At 48.5% G+C, this 16,148-nt stretch overlaps 1 protein-coding gene across 2 annotated transcripts in view; it reads left to right on the top strand.

Annotated features, from left to right (window-relative positions):
* Positions 1-16,148, top strand: part of LOC144156309 (protein Skeletor, isoforms B/C-like) — a 219,706-nt gene that overhangs the window by 187,858 nt on the left and 15,700 nt on the right. Inside the window, exons 13-17 of one of the 2 annotated variants that reach the window (XM_077688286.1) lie at positions 664-844; positions 900-1,014; positions 7,487-7,629; positions 7,788-7,911; positions 13,145-13,264. In XM_077688286.1, coding sequence (XP_077544412.1) covers positions 664-844; positions 900-1,014; positions 7,487-7,629; positions 7,788-7,911; positions 13,145-13,264 — 683 coding nt within the window. The remainder of the gene's footprint in view (positions 1-663; positions 845-899; positions 1,015-7,486; positions 7,630-7,787; positions 7,912-13,144; positions 13,265-16,148) is intronic. The other variant, XM_077688285.1, reaches the window with a different exon arrangement.

Raw genomic sequence — 16,148 nt, 5'->3', positions numbered from 1 at the left:
GACTTCGCAGAGTTTCGCGTCTGATTTACACTGGCTCGCTTTCAGTGCTGCACCCTGTTAAGTTGTGGGCACGGGGGCCGCTGCAGACGGCGGTCCCCGTGAGCGCGTCGCCTCTGCACAGCCGCCTGCGCCGCGTTTCCTATATATGCCTCCCGGCTGGCTATGCCGCGGGCAGCGCCAATTTTTAACTGAAGATGGCAGATGGATGCCCAAAGCTGCTCCCCTAGCGGAGCTACATACAGGCACTCTAGATTAGATGATACTGAACAAGAGTGCGAAGCTGGGCGAGTCGGTACGGATCCATGATTGAAACAGCGCAAGGGACGGGACGAGAAAGGCTGCCAAGGACAGCGCCCGTCCTTGTCAGCCTTTCTCGTCCTGTCCCTCGCGCTGTTTTAATCTTAGACGATATGCGTTTGCTGTTGTTGTTAACTCTTGCATTGTCACTTTTAAAAGAGAGTTTGCGCTCCGACGCGGTCGGCGCCTTGGTCTCTGTACGTTGGCGTTTCTACGCTGCGCCACAAAATCCCGGATGCGGTCTGCTCACCCATGCGGCCTCGTCTGGGCGCAAATCGAAGCTCCAACTGCATTCATGTCCCAGTTGTACGAGATCTGTGGTTAAGTGGGTCATTACAAACTGCGTTTTCTTCTCATTCTCTGCAGAGTTCAAAGACTGAAAGGTTACGCCACCATGGACTTGCGCCTCACTTTACCGGGCGAGCTCACAGTGGACGACATTGACTGGTTCTCGGTGTACTGCATAAGCTACACAGAGTCTTTTATCCAAGCCAAGATCCCGAAAAACCTCAACGTCCCTCCGCACATTGAGTCTCTGAGTAAGCAGGTGAGATACTTGGCGAGTTTGCCATTGTCATCGTCTAACACACTGGCTGTCGCAGTTGCAGAAAGGTGGGTCGAGTTTCGACAACTGCGAAGCTATCATCCCTGACATGATACAAGTGGGCTGGCGTCTTGAGACAGACACCGTCACCTTTCGCCTGCGTGCTAAAGCCAGTAAGTTCACCTCGCTTGCTACGACGTGAGCGGCACAGTAGGTGCGTATCGCAGTTTAAAGCAGAACAGGACCAAGATGCAAGTATATCTAGCTACTGTTTGCTTTCTCAAATTGAGGGTCAAGATAGCGCCGTTGCATTACGACGTCGCCTCGTCAAGAGGGGAATCCAAGCGGAGGTGGATCCATTTCTGCGCCGACTGTGATCGCTCCGGCAAGCAGGCTGCGACCGATTTCACTTTTCTAACAGAACTAGGGCTGTTTAGGCCGACACCGATTCGTCTTGCGAAACCAAAAACCTCGAAACGTAAAGAAAATGTTGGTGCGGAGGTCCCGGGAATTCAACCCGGGATCTTTACGCCGTGAAACCGACAAACTAACCACTGGGCCACCCCTGAGGCCCGAGGGGCATGACAGGGTTAGCGGCGGCGGGGAACAATAACATGTGCAGCCAATTGGAAACAAAACAAATGCTCCCCGTGGTCGAAATCGAACCTCGGTTCCTCGCGCTATGCAACCGGCGTCTATCCGATTGAGCTATCATGGCTTTTTTTTGCTTGTTTTCCACGTGGTATTTATTGCATTACAGGTAAATGTAGAAGAGTATATTTGCAACACATATTTATAACTATGTACGCATAAAAATTACAAATGAGTTGATTACAAGCTGAAAGACAAAACTAACTACAATGAACAATTATGTACGCTTGGTTTAAGACCTTCGTTCATAACCGTGGATCTTTTGAAGGAGGGAGTAGATATTGTACTGGAAAAGCTTGCTGTACTATTTTCAGAAGGCTTGAAGACTCAAAAAGTGTCCATAGCCTAGAAAAACGCCAACAGTATTCTGGTTCATAAGAAGGGAGATCCTAAGGACCTCAAGAACTACAGACACATCAGCCTACTTTCAGTTTTTCACTAGCTGTTTACCAAAGTTATAGTTAGGCGCATAGGGGACAGCCCCAGAGAGCAGGCGGGGTTTAGAAAAGGGTACTAAACCATGGATCACATCCATGTCGTCAATCAAGTGATAGAAAAATCCGCAGAGTACACTAAACTCCTTTACATGGAATTTATAGACTAAAGCGTTTGATTTGGTCCTCGCGGCAGCCGGGCTGGAAGCACCCAAAGACCAAATCGAGGAAATCTACATAAGACTTAAGACATAGTAGACAATTTTCTGAATGTTTGCAGATTTTCAATTCTTTTCTGTTTATAATTCACCCCACAGCCGTTCTTAACAACCCCTTATTTTCATCTTATAGAATAGCTCTAGCCGGTAAAATGTCCTAGTAATATTTTGTCATGTAATTTATGCAGGTCTATATTTCGATTGATGGCTGCATGTGATGGTTTATGACTTCTCTATCTATTTTGACAATTCTAGACAAGACATACAACTGCATTGTTATCGGTGAAAAGTACGCAGATACTGTTTGGCACAATGAATGGTTTTATTGCTATTAATGACTTCTGGTGACGATTATTGACTGCTTGAGCGACATATTTCGGACTTTCAGAATCTGGTATCTGCATTCCAGTGTACGAGTTCCATACTCGGGTGCAAGTTGCGAATTACACACTAAACTTTTTTACACCCTTTTGGGCCGAAAAGGGTGTAAAAATCTTGTCCCATGGCTAACACCCTTAAAAGGTGTTTTGGCATAAAAAGGGTGTATGGATGAAAAAAGGGTGATGAGCTCAACACCCTAAAAAAAGGGTGTTGAGGATGCTCAACACCCTAAAAAAAGGGTGTGGAGTCACACCCTTTTTTTGAGGTGATGGCATGCGCAGAGGCAATGTCAAACGGCGGAGCGCGCAGCATTCAACACAAACAGCCAATACGTACAAGTTACAGTTGGAACACGGGATGCAAGCGGTACAGGGAGTGCATACTTACTTAGCAATACATGTGCTGTTCTTGCTTTTATACCCAGCAGAGGAAAGCCTCCAGATGGAGTCGGTGGGCTTGTCGCAAAAAACTGATATTTTAGCGCTAATTTTGGAAGTATGGATTTTACTACGAGAATATACAAAGCAACACGTGAATTTGCAAAAACTTTTTAATTACGCGGTAGTTTTTCTGATCCGTAACTTAAAGAATTTTATTAAATATCATACAAATCTTCCCTGCCACCTCAACACCCTTCAGAAAGGGTGTTCATTATTTCAACACCATTTTTCCCAGAAGGGTGTAAAGCTACAAATTAGGGTGTTCGAAACTAAGAAACAGGGCGTAAAGAAAAAAAGGGTGTGAGAAAAGACCGCCAACGAAGAAAAAATGTGGAGAGACCTCCAATTTTGGAGGCATTTTGTACATGTTTACACGGGTGGACTGAACATTCTCTACAAGCAGGCGGGGGGGGGGTTGTGCCTCACGATGTTTACAGCAATATGAATTGGCATAATTTATTACCAGTGAAGCTCTTTAAGCTTCAGGAGGTAGTTTCGGCAACATTAGCAAAAACACACAAAGAAAAAACTGGGGCGCCTGTAAAGGGTGCACCACCGCAGATAGGGTATTATGACAGTGAAGTCGGCTTTCGAGCTTGTTAGAGTGTGAGCACAAGGGGCGTATGCGTATCCGCACCTCTTACTCTACCATTTCAAAGGTACTAGTCTTTTTTGGATTCTAAAAGGTAAAAAAATTCGGGCAGCTTGCAATAGTGGTGCAAGACTGGAGAAACAGCAACGCTGGGGGCCGACCTACCTTGTTTCCCTCTTGGATCTCCTGGAAATGGGGAGGGGGGGGGGGAAGGCGGGCACACTGGAACAGCCTTGTAAAATCTGGTTAAATTTGGCCTCATACCTGAGCGGTCATCCTGGCTTAGCAAGAACATTGTAAACCTTAGCAAACATAACAAAACCTAGCAACACCGGAAGAAACTAGGTCGACCCCCAGCTCCGCTGTTCTTTTTTTGCAACTGAACACCTATTTCACACCGTTTCAACAACCTACAGAAAGCCAAGCGTGTTGCAGTTCGTAAACATCCTTTTCGCCACACGACTACAGTCTTCTTAATTTTGAAGGTTCAAATTGGTGTTTCACGTGCCAAAGCTAAACTTGGGGCATGAGGTGCACCCAATAAGGAAACGAGCGATCATTGCATAAGAGCAATTATTTTTTTTGTTGCGTTTGGAAATTTCTTGCGAGTAGAGGAGTATATGAGGGGATGTCTTCTTCTTTACAGTGCTATTATGCATCCGAACATGGCCTTATTCAATGAACAGCTGAACACCTTTTCCACACCTTTTCAACACCCTAAGAAAAACCAAGGGTGTTGAAGTTGATCAACACCCTTATTTTCAAACAAAAAGGGCGTAGAGCTAGAAAAAGGGTGTTGAGACTCAAGAAAAAGGGTGTAAAGGCCTCCCAACACCCTTTTTCCACCTATGCTACGCCCTTTTTGGCTAAAAGGGTGTAAAAAAGTTTAGTGTGTACGATAGCTCATGTATTGTATCGCCCCACTAAAGTGGCCCGCGACGTCGATTCGCGCTTGCGTTTTGAAAAGTGGATGACATAGCCTTTTTTTTTTTTTTTGCCACCTAGTTTGTTTGTTGTCGCTGCAGTGGTTTACAAGCAGGTGAAGTGCGAAAAACCAAGCAAACGTCTCGTGTCACGCCCAAACTACTCGCAGCAGCGCGCTCTTGCGCCGCACGGAGAAGCAGCCGGCTACGGGGATGAGGCGCAGGGGCCGCTTCCGTTGTTGTTTCAAAACTGTACCCGAGTATAGGACGCATTTTATATCAATTCTATGGAAGTTTGCCTCAGCAATCCACGTTTAACCTTCCCTTTTATGAATCTCAGTATTCGTAATGACGAATATTTCCATGGGTAAGTTATTCAGCATTTGGATCTGGCGTGTTATACTGGTTTTTTAAATCGTAACTAGCAGTCAGGGCCCCTTCAAAAGGTTGCCGAATGCTATAGTCTCCTGACCTAACTAATCTTCTTTCAGCGCATAACACAGAATTCGCGTTTCCTCGTGTCTGTAGAGCAAAATCATTCAGTCTCCGCCAATGTCTGACAACGCAGACACGCCCTGTCAGTTACTGTTTAAGCGCTGTGGTTGTTATTTGACATAAGAAAGGTGTTATGAGATATTTATTCAAACATAAACGCACTGTTACAGCTGTATCATTTGATGATCAGGGGAACTACATATAGGAAACAACTTATGCCACAAGTTGTTCGTGCCACTGGCACAACTTATGCCAGTGGCACATGTATATATTTTAACATTGCCGAGAAATGTGCAAGGTTCTTTCAGTAAGCAAAGTTTATTGGAGCGAAGATGTGCTCAGCAGGAATCAAAAAGTAAATTCAAGCGGCGAAAAGGCCGCCAACAAAGCGACATGCACAGTTGAGCGTCGTCAAATGGGATGCTATAGCGTTTGCCCGGCGAGCATTTATTTCTCAGCGCTATTCTTTCCTGAACCATTGAATTAGATCGACAACATTCTTGATCAAAGGAGAGAAGTCTAGGCCAGTGAGGACAGGGAGAAACCCTCTTCCTATTAAACAAGGTTGCATGGCGTAGCATACAACAAAAAGAGCAAACCCAGGCTCAGCTCGAAAAAGCTAAGATAGCACGGCGCGGTCAGGCGCTGGTAAAAGTAAAGCAATACATGTTCTCATCAATATATACACCACTGACACATTACTTGTATACATACACAACTTTTATATACAGAAGCATTATAATTTCAACTGTTCGAAATTACACCGCGACTAGAATCTCGGTGAGGGCGAAGCGGTCGCCCTGCCTGGGTCCGACCTCCGCAGGCGCTCCACGGTGAGTTTCGGGTTTCCGAGCTTGACTGTCTGCTCTTGGTTCTTTTTTCTTTGGCGGTGGGCTTAACATGATTTGTTACAATGTGGACCTCTTGACTCGCCTTACCCGCGTCAAAAGGTCCACGGTGAGTCAAGAGGTCCAACGAGTCAAGAGATCCAACGAGTCGAGAGATCCAACGAGTCAAAAAGTCCATATTGGTTTTTTGACTCGTTGGATCTTCTGACACGTTGAACCTCTTGACTCGGAATTCGTGGAAAGCAAGGGGGAACTCCCCAGACTTCCGCGAAACGATAAGGGCACCTCTTCGCGATACAATCAGCGCTGCCCTCACCCGGTGAACTTTAGTTTCGCCTCCATATTCCGTGTTAGCGGGATATCGCGGTCTCACGTGACCAGTCAGTCGCCCACCCGGTCTTGGTGCGTACACCTCCTGTGTCGGTTTCCGTAGACGCAAGAGATCGTCCCGATCACTGACGACGTCTTTCGCACGCATGCATGTTTGGCATGCACGGGGCCACGCGCAACGCGAGTCGAAATTGCCATCAGCTCCGCTGAAATCGGGGCGCACCTTTTATGATGCATGGTCTGCCGACTTTTTAAATGTCGATAGCGAACCCATGGCTGAGGAAAAACAAAAAAAAAAACAATTGACACATGCGCTTTTTTAGTTTTGTCAAGCTTGCTGCATTCATATCACTGAAGGCTGCGTGCAATCGTTAGACGAATTCATATGCTTGCACGTTTAACCCGCCGTGGTGGCTCAGTGGCTAAGGCGTTGTGCTGCTGAGCATGAGGTCGCGGGTTCTATTCCCGGCCGTGGCGGCCGCTTTTCTGATGGAGCAGAAAAGCAAAAACGCCCGTGTGTACGAGATTTCGGCGCATGGTAAAGATCCCCAGGTGGTCAAAATTAATCCGGAGCCTTCCACTACCGCGCGCCTCATCGCCTGCGTTACGCCGGCGCGTTAAACCCAACAATCAATCAATGCTTGCACGTTTCGAATGCACGGCGGAAGTAATCGGGCGCTTTTTATACAACTGCATTATATATTATGCAAATACATAAGCAAATAAAACATCGCTGATGAATTGGTGGCCGTGCATAGCAGGAGTGCATCTCCATGCTTACTCCCACACTGAACAAGAATAAAATTGCAATTTTACTCGTCCTACTGGGGAGAGGGAGACGATGCGAAGGTGCACTCTTTTCTGGTGCAGGAGTGGAACTGGGGCTGCAGTCCGCCCCAAACGAGAAGAGTACGGAGTTAGTTTTACTCTTCCTCCTCATGGGGAGCAAACATAGCATCCAACAGCCCCCCAGCTTTTGAGAGGAATACGCCAACGCTCACAATAGTGCAATGACTGTTGAACTCTTCAAATCCTTCCCCGATTTATTAGTGTCTAGGTGGCCTAATAACACTTCGCAATATGTGTGACTTCGGTCTGTGCGGGTGCTACACTCGACTAGTGCTGCTCGCTTGCGTAGGCCTTAACATGCACTGCCTGTGGGAAAACGGAGCGTTGCTACGAAGCAGTTAGTCGAGCCCGCTACGTGAGGCAACAAGGATCGGCCACTCCAGCTGGCTTAATTGCTGTTTACTCGAAATGTGTGAGCCGAAGTGCATGTTGCGCGAGTGAATTACCGACGAGCATGTGCTTCTCGCCGTCCAAATGTGCGCAGTGCCGGGCCAGTGGACCGCGTTTGGCATCAGCGGTGACAAATCCCGAAGCCTGATGGTTGGCGCGGATGTGGCGGTGGTCTTCATTCGTGGACCGAGTAATCAAGTCTCCATTGTCGACTACTATCTTTCGTCCAAGGCACAGGTGACGTGTTCTGGTGGTGGAGGGTTAAAGAGTGCACGCACATTATAGGGGCTGAGCAGAGGTGCTTGACCTGTGCGCATTATTATGAGCTATGCCTTGGGCCATTTCGCTGGATGACGCTTGCGTTGAGCCACTGACCGCCCCGCCTGCCGTCGCAGTGTTCGAGCAACGGCGGCGTGTGTCCAGACACCAGGGTTGGTGGAACCGACGACCTCAAGCTCAGCGCTTCTAGCTACACCGACGGCATCGTTGATGTGGTCTACACACGCAAGCTGGCTACGTGTACGTTGGTGCCTGTGATTCGCTGCTCAAAAGTGCAGTGCGCAGTGCTGCATTGCGTTACTGGTTGTTATGTAGTGGTCGCTAGCGAAGGAGGACGCAGACAAGCTCAGCTGAGGGACCCATTGATGTGGCCGCCGGCACAAGTGTTTTCCTTTGGGGCTTTTCAAGGCGGGGAAAAATCTTGGTAATTGTCATTGCAGTGCCGCCGCCCAAGGGCTGTTTTTGCGGAAATCGTCGTGCTCCCTCAGCGTGAGGAGCGACACGCCGCATGCTAGTGGGATTCGTGCATGGCATGCCGGTGGAGGTTAGACATCTCTCTCGCAGTGCGAGTTGACGGTGGCTGCACCTAGAAGAGCCCTCCCGGCGATCTGATGAACAGCATGCGTATTTACACTGTATTTGCACCGTATTTACACCGCTTAGGTAAATGGCGTTTTTACGGGCCCAACTGAGGAGCCTCTCCTTCAAATAAACAGAGTTTATTTTCGCCAACCTAATCTTCATCCTAAAATAATCACAGTTATGTCCTCACTTCTCTAAGCGAAAGTATTGTGTCTGAAGAATTTGGAGAAGAGAGGCAAAATACTTGGCTCGTATACCTTTTTGACGGAAACAAATCGATGTGGCACTTAGCGGGTGGTGCATGATAGATTTGGGTCATTTTACAGCGCCAACTTTTAGTGCCCCGGCCGATCCTGCGGCCGCCGTCGCAATAAACGGCGCAACTCCGCAGTAATAATGCATTACCGTAAAGTTCCGAAAGAACGCCCACCCAAATTTCAGATATCAAGGGAAAAATACGGGGTGGCCATCTTTCGGGTCAAGTGCTTCAAGAACAAATAAGGGACCGAATTGGAACATGAATGAATTATTCGCCTTTATTTTGTTCACTCATCGTCGCCAAAGGCATCTATGCGTCGCTGCCAGAGTGGAACACGAGCTGCATCGCTTTGCCCACCATGCTGTCCCGAGTTTCGAGACCCCTCGCCAGTTCCGTGCTCGCAGAGGCCAAGCAGTTGGTTGGACTCATCGTCTTCAGAACCGACATAACTTGTGTTGATGCCGCAACGCTTGGACGATTCCAAGACGGCATCTCCCCGCACTTTTAAATGCAGAGCATTTGTTAGTCGCACGATGTCCCGCGTCGGCGTCGGCGCCGTCCACACGCTCACTGCGCATGCGCGTCGCGTCGAGGCGATAGCGAACACTCTCGCGAGGGGCACTGGATTGGATTCGATTGGATTGGCTTGGCTTGGATTCGGTTGGATTGGATTTGGATTGGATTGGATTAAAGTGGATTGTGTTGGATTGCGTTGCGTCATAGCCGCGGCACGTTGCGTCATAGCCGCGGCAGACGCGCTGGGGCCGGCGCATGTGCAGTACTCTCTCTTCCGCGGTTTCCTCTCCTTCGGGCGCGCTGCGCATATAACCGGTGTGCCGTTCTCTGGCGAAGCAACATCCGCGCTTGGCTCAAACACCTAGAGTCCACGCCGCTTTAAAAGTACGCCAACGTCGTCATCGACTGGGACCGGCTTATGCAGTCCCCTCAACGTTATGCGCGCTATAAAATGCGGTCCCTTCGGCGCTCCGCCCATGCGTCGCATCTACACAGGGGTTCCCGCGAGGGGAGGTGGGAGCGGCAGGGCGTGTACACGTGATAACGGCGTGGTGGGTGCGTGGAAAGTTCGCGCGCTTGTGTACGGAAGTGTGCGCATGCGCGTCTCTCCCCCGTACTCCTCTCCCTCGAACGCGGGCGGTGTGTATATAAGCGGCGGAGCGCGCGTTCGGAATTCAGTCAAGGGCGTCTTTGCTTGGCTTTCGCTTGACGTGACGCTTTGCTTGACTCGAGTAGATGCGACGCATTTACTCGAGTTCCCCCCGTGGGAAGATGCGGGCGGGTTTTTTTCTCTCCCCGTCTACTACCGCTCCCTCCTTTCGTTGCCAGTCAAACTGGGCACGTTGTGTCTCTTTTGTTCAAAATAGAGACATCGGCGCTGTTCGTGGCCGAGGGACGTTTTCGCAGAGGGAGCTTTTAAAGGCGTCGACGCTAGCGCTATTTTAGAAGGCGGGTGATCTTTCGGGTAAACTAAATATTTCACTTTTAAAGGGAGGTGGGTGATGTTTCGGGAGGAGGCATTCTCTTGGCGCTATATGGTACTACTGCAAACAGTTCTGTGCATACGTGCCCGCGTACGTGTGAACTGGAAACCTAAGAAGCGAGCGGTGAGCTACACCCCAACGGGGCGGTAAAGGCAATTAACGCTTTGAATACATCACTGGGAGAACACTACGTGAAGTCCCAGAAACCAAAATAGTGCTGAATAGCCCTTGAAAACGGATTGTAGTTTAATAATAATGATAATAGTTTTAAAATAACGACACCTTGCGTCAGGCATCAGGATATTTTTTCAAGAAGGAAGTAGGGGGGGGGGGGCTAAGGTTGTTCTCGAGCCCCCCCCCCCTTCCCTATCCGAAAGAAAAAAAAATTACACCATCTTCCCGTGGGGAACCCTGATGAGGATGCGAAGCATCGTGGCGGTTCCGTGTGGTTCCATTGCGTTGCCGTTATGTTGAGTGATCTGGTTTTTACTAGCGCCAGAGGGAATGCCGCGTCCGGGTCCACACCGGTGGCAAAGGCACGCAAGTGCTGTTGTGTTACGGTGAGTAGGCGGTGGTTCTCGAGGCGCCGAAACTCGTCCATCATGTTCTTGTCGATGTTGTCTCTGTGGTAGAATCGGTAGTCTCCGTCAGCTTTGGTGAGGTAAAGGTTGTTGACATTGGTGCACCGGCTGAGAGCAATGTACACGCCCTCCTCTTCGCAGCTTTGTCTTCTCGTTATTCTTCTTCTTCGGCGGTTCCCCTACGGGAAGATGACGACGGTGGTTGAACGCGAACCTATCTCGTGATGGATTCTTTGGTTGGCCAATCCCTAGGAGCATCCTGCCACAATCAGCATCAGAGGCGCTGCGGACGGGGCTGGTTGAGCTGCAAGGCGCGTGGCGCTTCCCGCCACAGCTTTCCAACGGGAAATTCAGCATCCCGCTCTAAAGTTTTCAGTTCGTCGTTTCCGTTGACGTTCAGCTTCGCGTGCCTTCGTTGTATCAGTATCTTCTTGACGTAGTTTGAATGAGTCAAGGACATAAGGCGCGTTCGTAGCACTTGCTCCTGTCCCGGATTTGTAGCGTAGTGGGAAGAGCACCGCGTACCTCCCGTTGCGGCCAGAGAGTCGCGGGATCGAAACCGGGCGCCGCTAACTATTTCTTTTTTTTATAGTGTAGTATCGCGGAGCTGTGGGTGTAAGGAGGAGAGTTGCGCATGCGCAGTGTGGACGGCGCCGCCATCAACGACGGAGGACCAGGCGAGCCTAAGAAATGCTCCGCATTTAAAAGCGCAGTAGTTTGCAAGCGCCTTTATAGGCTATGAAAATAAAATGCGTGTTTGGTTCATTCAAAAGACTGCATTGTCCCAATAACAATGATACCAGTTTTATCGCAAACTTAAGTGGAATAATCGAGATACTAAATAAAACATGAAGCAGAGGCCAATCCCCGCCCACTTTCCGACGATTTCTCTATGACATCACAGAATCGTGTTGTGCGATTGGCACCCAACGACCCAATTAGCCACCGCCACGGAACATGATTGCGCGAGTGTAGAGGGGCCTCCATTGATCACATCATTTGAATTCTAACGCGCACTCATAACTACTTTTTATTGCTGGCCTATATACATCACTCCTGCCCATATTACGTCCCTGCCGCGCTAAATATGAAAGTGTTTTATATTTGTTGCATTGCTTCGGTTGAAAAACGTCTGTGACTGGGAGGTACCGTGTGAGTTACCAAAGCTAGTTTTGTCAAATTGAACAATGTTGTATTTTGTCTTCATATGGCCCCTTTAGGGTCTCTCTCATGGTATTGGTGTTGATTTTGATAGTATTTTAGGGCCAGGTGAAGTTATAAACTGGGCGAAAATCCGCAGACCACGGGGTGCAAATCTGTGCTCGTGACATTACACTGCACGAACGGGTACCTTGTGCTGGGATCGCATTAAATAGCCATCGTTTCATGTGATTACTTGCTTTAATGCAACGTGCGGAGTATGATGAGTGCGACATCTGCAATAAAATGACGTAGGCCGTAAGAATGAGATTTTTTTATTTAGTTTTTGTCCAAAATGCAGCAGAAAATTTGTTGCGTATAAGCATTCTACGGCCGTACAGCAACTTTCAGTGTAAGTCCAATGGAGCTCATTCTGTGCAGTCTACATCGAATCTATGCTGGTGCTGGTGCTCTTGAGAGGCCTGTGGTCTGTAGCCTGTTTATTTAATTACGAAATTCTGTTGTCATGCCAGACCAATTGAGCATTGAAAAAACAGTACTCCTGCGCCCACAGAACTTCAAAGAAGGCCAGGAACCGTTAAAGAAAATTCTTCCACAACCGCACGTTCGTTTCTGCACCACCAGTGCGAAGTTCCTTCACTTGCGCACGCTGATATGATGATTTTAAAATTGGGTGCAGCATTGGATACGCGCGTGAAACACGGTAACAAAAGTCCAGATAACAGGCACACCATGCGACAGCGGCTACATCACAAACCTCAAAATGCCTGTAAAAGGAAATACTGAAACTGCAGCGAGAACCAATAATTTTTAACTGTTCATGTACTGATACTGATGCTGTCCCAATACACTCTGAGTAACCCTCTACAACTTTGTGCATAATGAAATAGGCGTTTATACGAGTTGACTTCACATATTCCCACACTCATCCGCTTCAACGTGGGCACTTCTTTCAACGACCAATTCAAACGCAAATATTGTATTCGGAATAAAACGAGATTCACATTTTTTAGCTCGCAGACAAAAAGGTATGGTGACATCGTGAGAAAATAAGGAAGTGATCAATGGATCTACACCGCACAGCTTAAGGCACAATGCAACCTCCATCGTAAAAAGATATTAGTGATCATACATTGATAAATAAATGGGAGAAAATGACACAATTCGAGGCCTCTTTTGTGTATTGGCACTTACAACATGAGCTTCTCAAAGCCATGGGCGCTTCTGTCCTTGCAGGCTATTGCCGTTGTTGTGGCTCGAGCCTCTGAATATACACTTCTCCGGGTAGCTGCCGCACAGGGAAAAAGTGAAAGCCGTTACACTCACTGTGGAAGCGGTCAGAAACGTAGAGCAGTGACGGAGAAAATCCGAAGGCACGTCTCTTCCCGCAGCGGATGCCTACGACAAGACCATCGCGACAACCGGGAAAGTGGCGGTGGTTGCTGCCCAGGGACCCACGAACGCTGACGAACCGGACACAGTGCTCTACCATACGGCAGTGGTCAACAGGCGTAAGCTGTTATTTTTCTTGCTTTTTTAATGCGAAATCTATGTCCAGCCCGTTAAGTTCGTGAGCAATTCTACTCTGTGAAGCTGGAGGACCAGCGAAGCTTTGGAGACATAGAAGTGACACGGAATTTAAGTGGAACGTATCAGCGAAATTAATTTCTCTTGAGCATTGACCGCGGGCAATCGTAAGGTGGGCACACACAGTTACAGCCATTTTATTGTGAGCATTAGCAATAATCTTGCTTTGGCGCAGGGCGTTTTTCGCAGTCCGAGCAGACATTCCTCGGGGCACTTAAATCTGCTCGGGTGCCTCGAAGGCGGAAGCCTGGCGATGCTCACTTCTTTACTTCTCTGTCTTCGCTTCCGTTTCTTCGTCTGTTGGCGCGATTACTTGGACCTTTTAGGCTACTCCGTGTTTGCGCCTGTTCGCTTTCATTTCATCGTCTTACTGCGCGAGGCACGCCACTGCAGCTTCCCTAGAATCACGGTTTAGCGCGTCTGGTGTGCACCTGTCCTACTCTCGTGCCATCACGTTCGGGGTTCACGCGACACGCACTTGAACGTTTACATTTTCAATCCAGAGTTTTGTATAGCTGCCACATTACGCACTCATAGTTCCACGCCATTCCCCCTAGCGTTCGTGTGCTGAAAGGGACAACAACGCCAACTTTTGTTCTACCGCTTGAAACGCGCATGGATAGCACAGTCGGCGTGGCTGCTGCAGTGGAGAGAAAGAGAGAAACACGTCTGTGATCTAAGGGGCCCCCAGCTTGTGTTCACCAGGGCGCTTTGCACAACCAAGTCTGAGCTTTCCCGCACCTCCTCCCACTGCTTTTTGCAGGAAAGGACCCCCAAGGTGTGGGAAGAACTGAGGTGGCGCATGCCGGACATTCCGCGGAGGGGCGTAGTGGATTAGGTTCAGTTTTGCGGGATTGGGGAAGGCGTTTTTCTGGAGAAGAGGCCATGCGTGTTTTTGGGCATGGGGGAGTTCGGTGTGACCCCGGTTCGAGTCCCACCGGATCACGCAAGTGTTTTTCATTCACTCTTCACAGCGACGGCCATTTTCTCAACCGGACAACACCAGTGGCGCTTTGTCGAAGAATGGGGCACTTGAAGTGCCAATGAAGACAAAATGCAAGTTTGGTTCATTCGAAAGATTGCCTCGTTAGAATAGCACTGACATCACTTTTACGCAAACTTCACTCAATAGGCTGCGCAATGAGGAAAACAGAATGGGCGTGCGACACCCTAGCTTCTTTTCCGCCATGAAGTTATGGCGTAGTATGGGCAGCTCGTTGCGATTGGCTGAGGCCAACAAAATCCAACGCAAATTACACAGGGATAACGCTATGCAAGGCGTTTCGCCGTTCGCTGCGTATTTATGTTCATTTAAGCATTCGCCCTGGATACGTCATCGCAGACCTCGCAAAACCAACGATGCCGCAGAATAATTGAAAATTTGGCTTAAACTGTTTAATTCCTCAATGAATGAAGCATCGTTTGCTTCCGGACAAGTGCTGGGGGCACTATAAAACACCAAATCTTTCGAATAAAACAAACTTGCATGTTGTCTTCATGGCCCCTTTAAAGGGGCCATGCAGCAGATAAAATGAAAGTTTGGTTCATTCGAAGGATTTCCTTGTTAGAACAACACTGGCACCACTTTTAATGCAAACTTCGCTGAAATAAGCTTTATAATTAGAGAAAAAGAGAACGGCCATGCGACCCAGTAGCTCATTTCCCGCACTAGCCCGTCCTGATTGGTATGGTGGCGGGATCTAGAAGTACTGAGAGCAAACAAGGCGTTCGTTAGTTCTCTGTAGCCCTAGCCCGCATACTTACGTTCGCTTCAGTAGTTGTTCTTGATACGTCATCGCAGACGACAAGTAACACATGATTCAGCGGGAGAATCAAAATAATGACTTAAATTGCTTAATTTCTCAGTGAATGAAGCATCGTTTGGTGCCGGGCAAGCGCTGGGGCCGTATAAAACGCCAAGTTTTCGAATAAAACAAACTTGCATTTTGTCTGTACGGCCGCTTTAAGGCTTTTGTCTGAAAATGCATAGGCCGTATTCCGGACTTGGTGTATTCTCCGTGAATTCGCCATCTCGAGCGGACGCTTGTTTGACGGCACAGCTGTTAAAGCTCGAGTTCTGGCTCTGACAGACGTTAACGGAAAACTCCGCTCGACGAAGAGGACAGGGCAGAAATGCTAGCTGTCAAGCGGTGGGAGGGACAGCGGCGGGGAGGCGAGGATTAAGTATTGTGAGTGCGCGCCTCGAGACAAAAAAACGGGCCATCTCCACCAACGTGAAACGTATAAGGAGGGGCAAAGATACGTATTCTTGGCGCCTGGGCGTTTTTGCCCACGGAGATCAAACCGTTGTTATGTAGGTAGCTCTGCTGTAAAAGTCTCGTGTCTTTGAAGCGCCAAGTACTCTATCGCGAGGCGTTAGAAAACGAGTGTTCCGGTGTGTTCTTTTAGTACGCGTTACGATATAAAGTGACGCGTTAGAAAACGAGTGTCCCGGTGTTTTAGTACCGTGACTAGATGAGACGACGACGACACGAGACGTCGACAGCCCAAGTTCTAACTTTTACCGTCTTTCTCGCTACTGAAGGTGCATAATTCTTGGCTGGCATTGAAAAACTACACGAAATCCTACAAACATGATAACGTAGGCCTGTTTTTGCTGTTCAACACGAATATGACTTATAGGACATGCCCTCTTTGTGATTAGGCTGAGAAGACGTGACGTATTATAAACAGTTGGCGGGGACGTGTGGTCACACATTGGCAGCTTCAGTCTTAGTAGAAATAACCCGATTTTCCTTTAAGTTTGCAAATGGCGGCTGCCATCGCCCTGAAATAGGGCAGAACATT

Source organism: Haemaphysalis longicornis, unplaced genomic scaffold, assembly GCF_048455015.1.
Source record: "Haemaphysalis longicornis isolate Haplotype H1 unplaced genomic scaffold, Haemaphysalis longicornis Haplotype H1 scaffold_1, whole genome shotgun sequence".
In the NCBI taxonomy this organism is placed as follows: domain Eukaryota; kingdom Metazoa; phylum Arthropoda; class Arachnida; order Ixodida; family Ixodidae; genus Haemaphysalis; species Haemaphysalis longicornis.
Note: the sequence above shows the minus strand (reverse complement) of the source record. Positions and strands in the feature narration are given on the sequence as shown.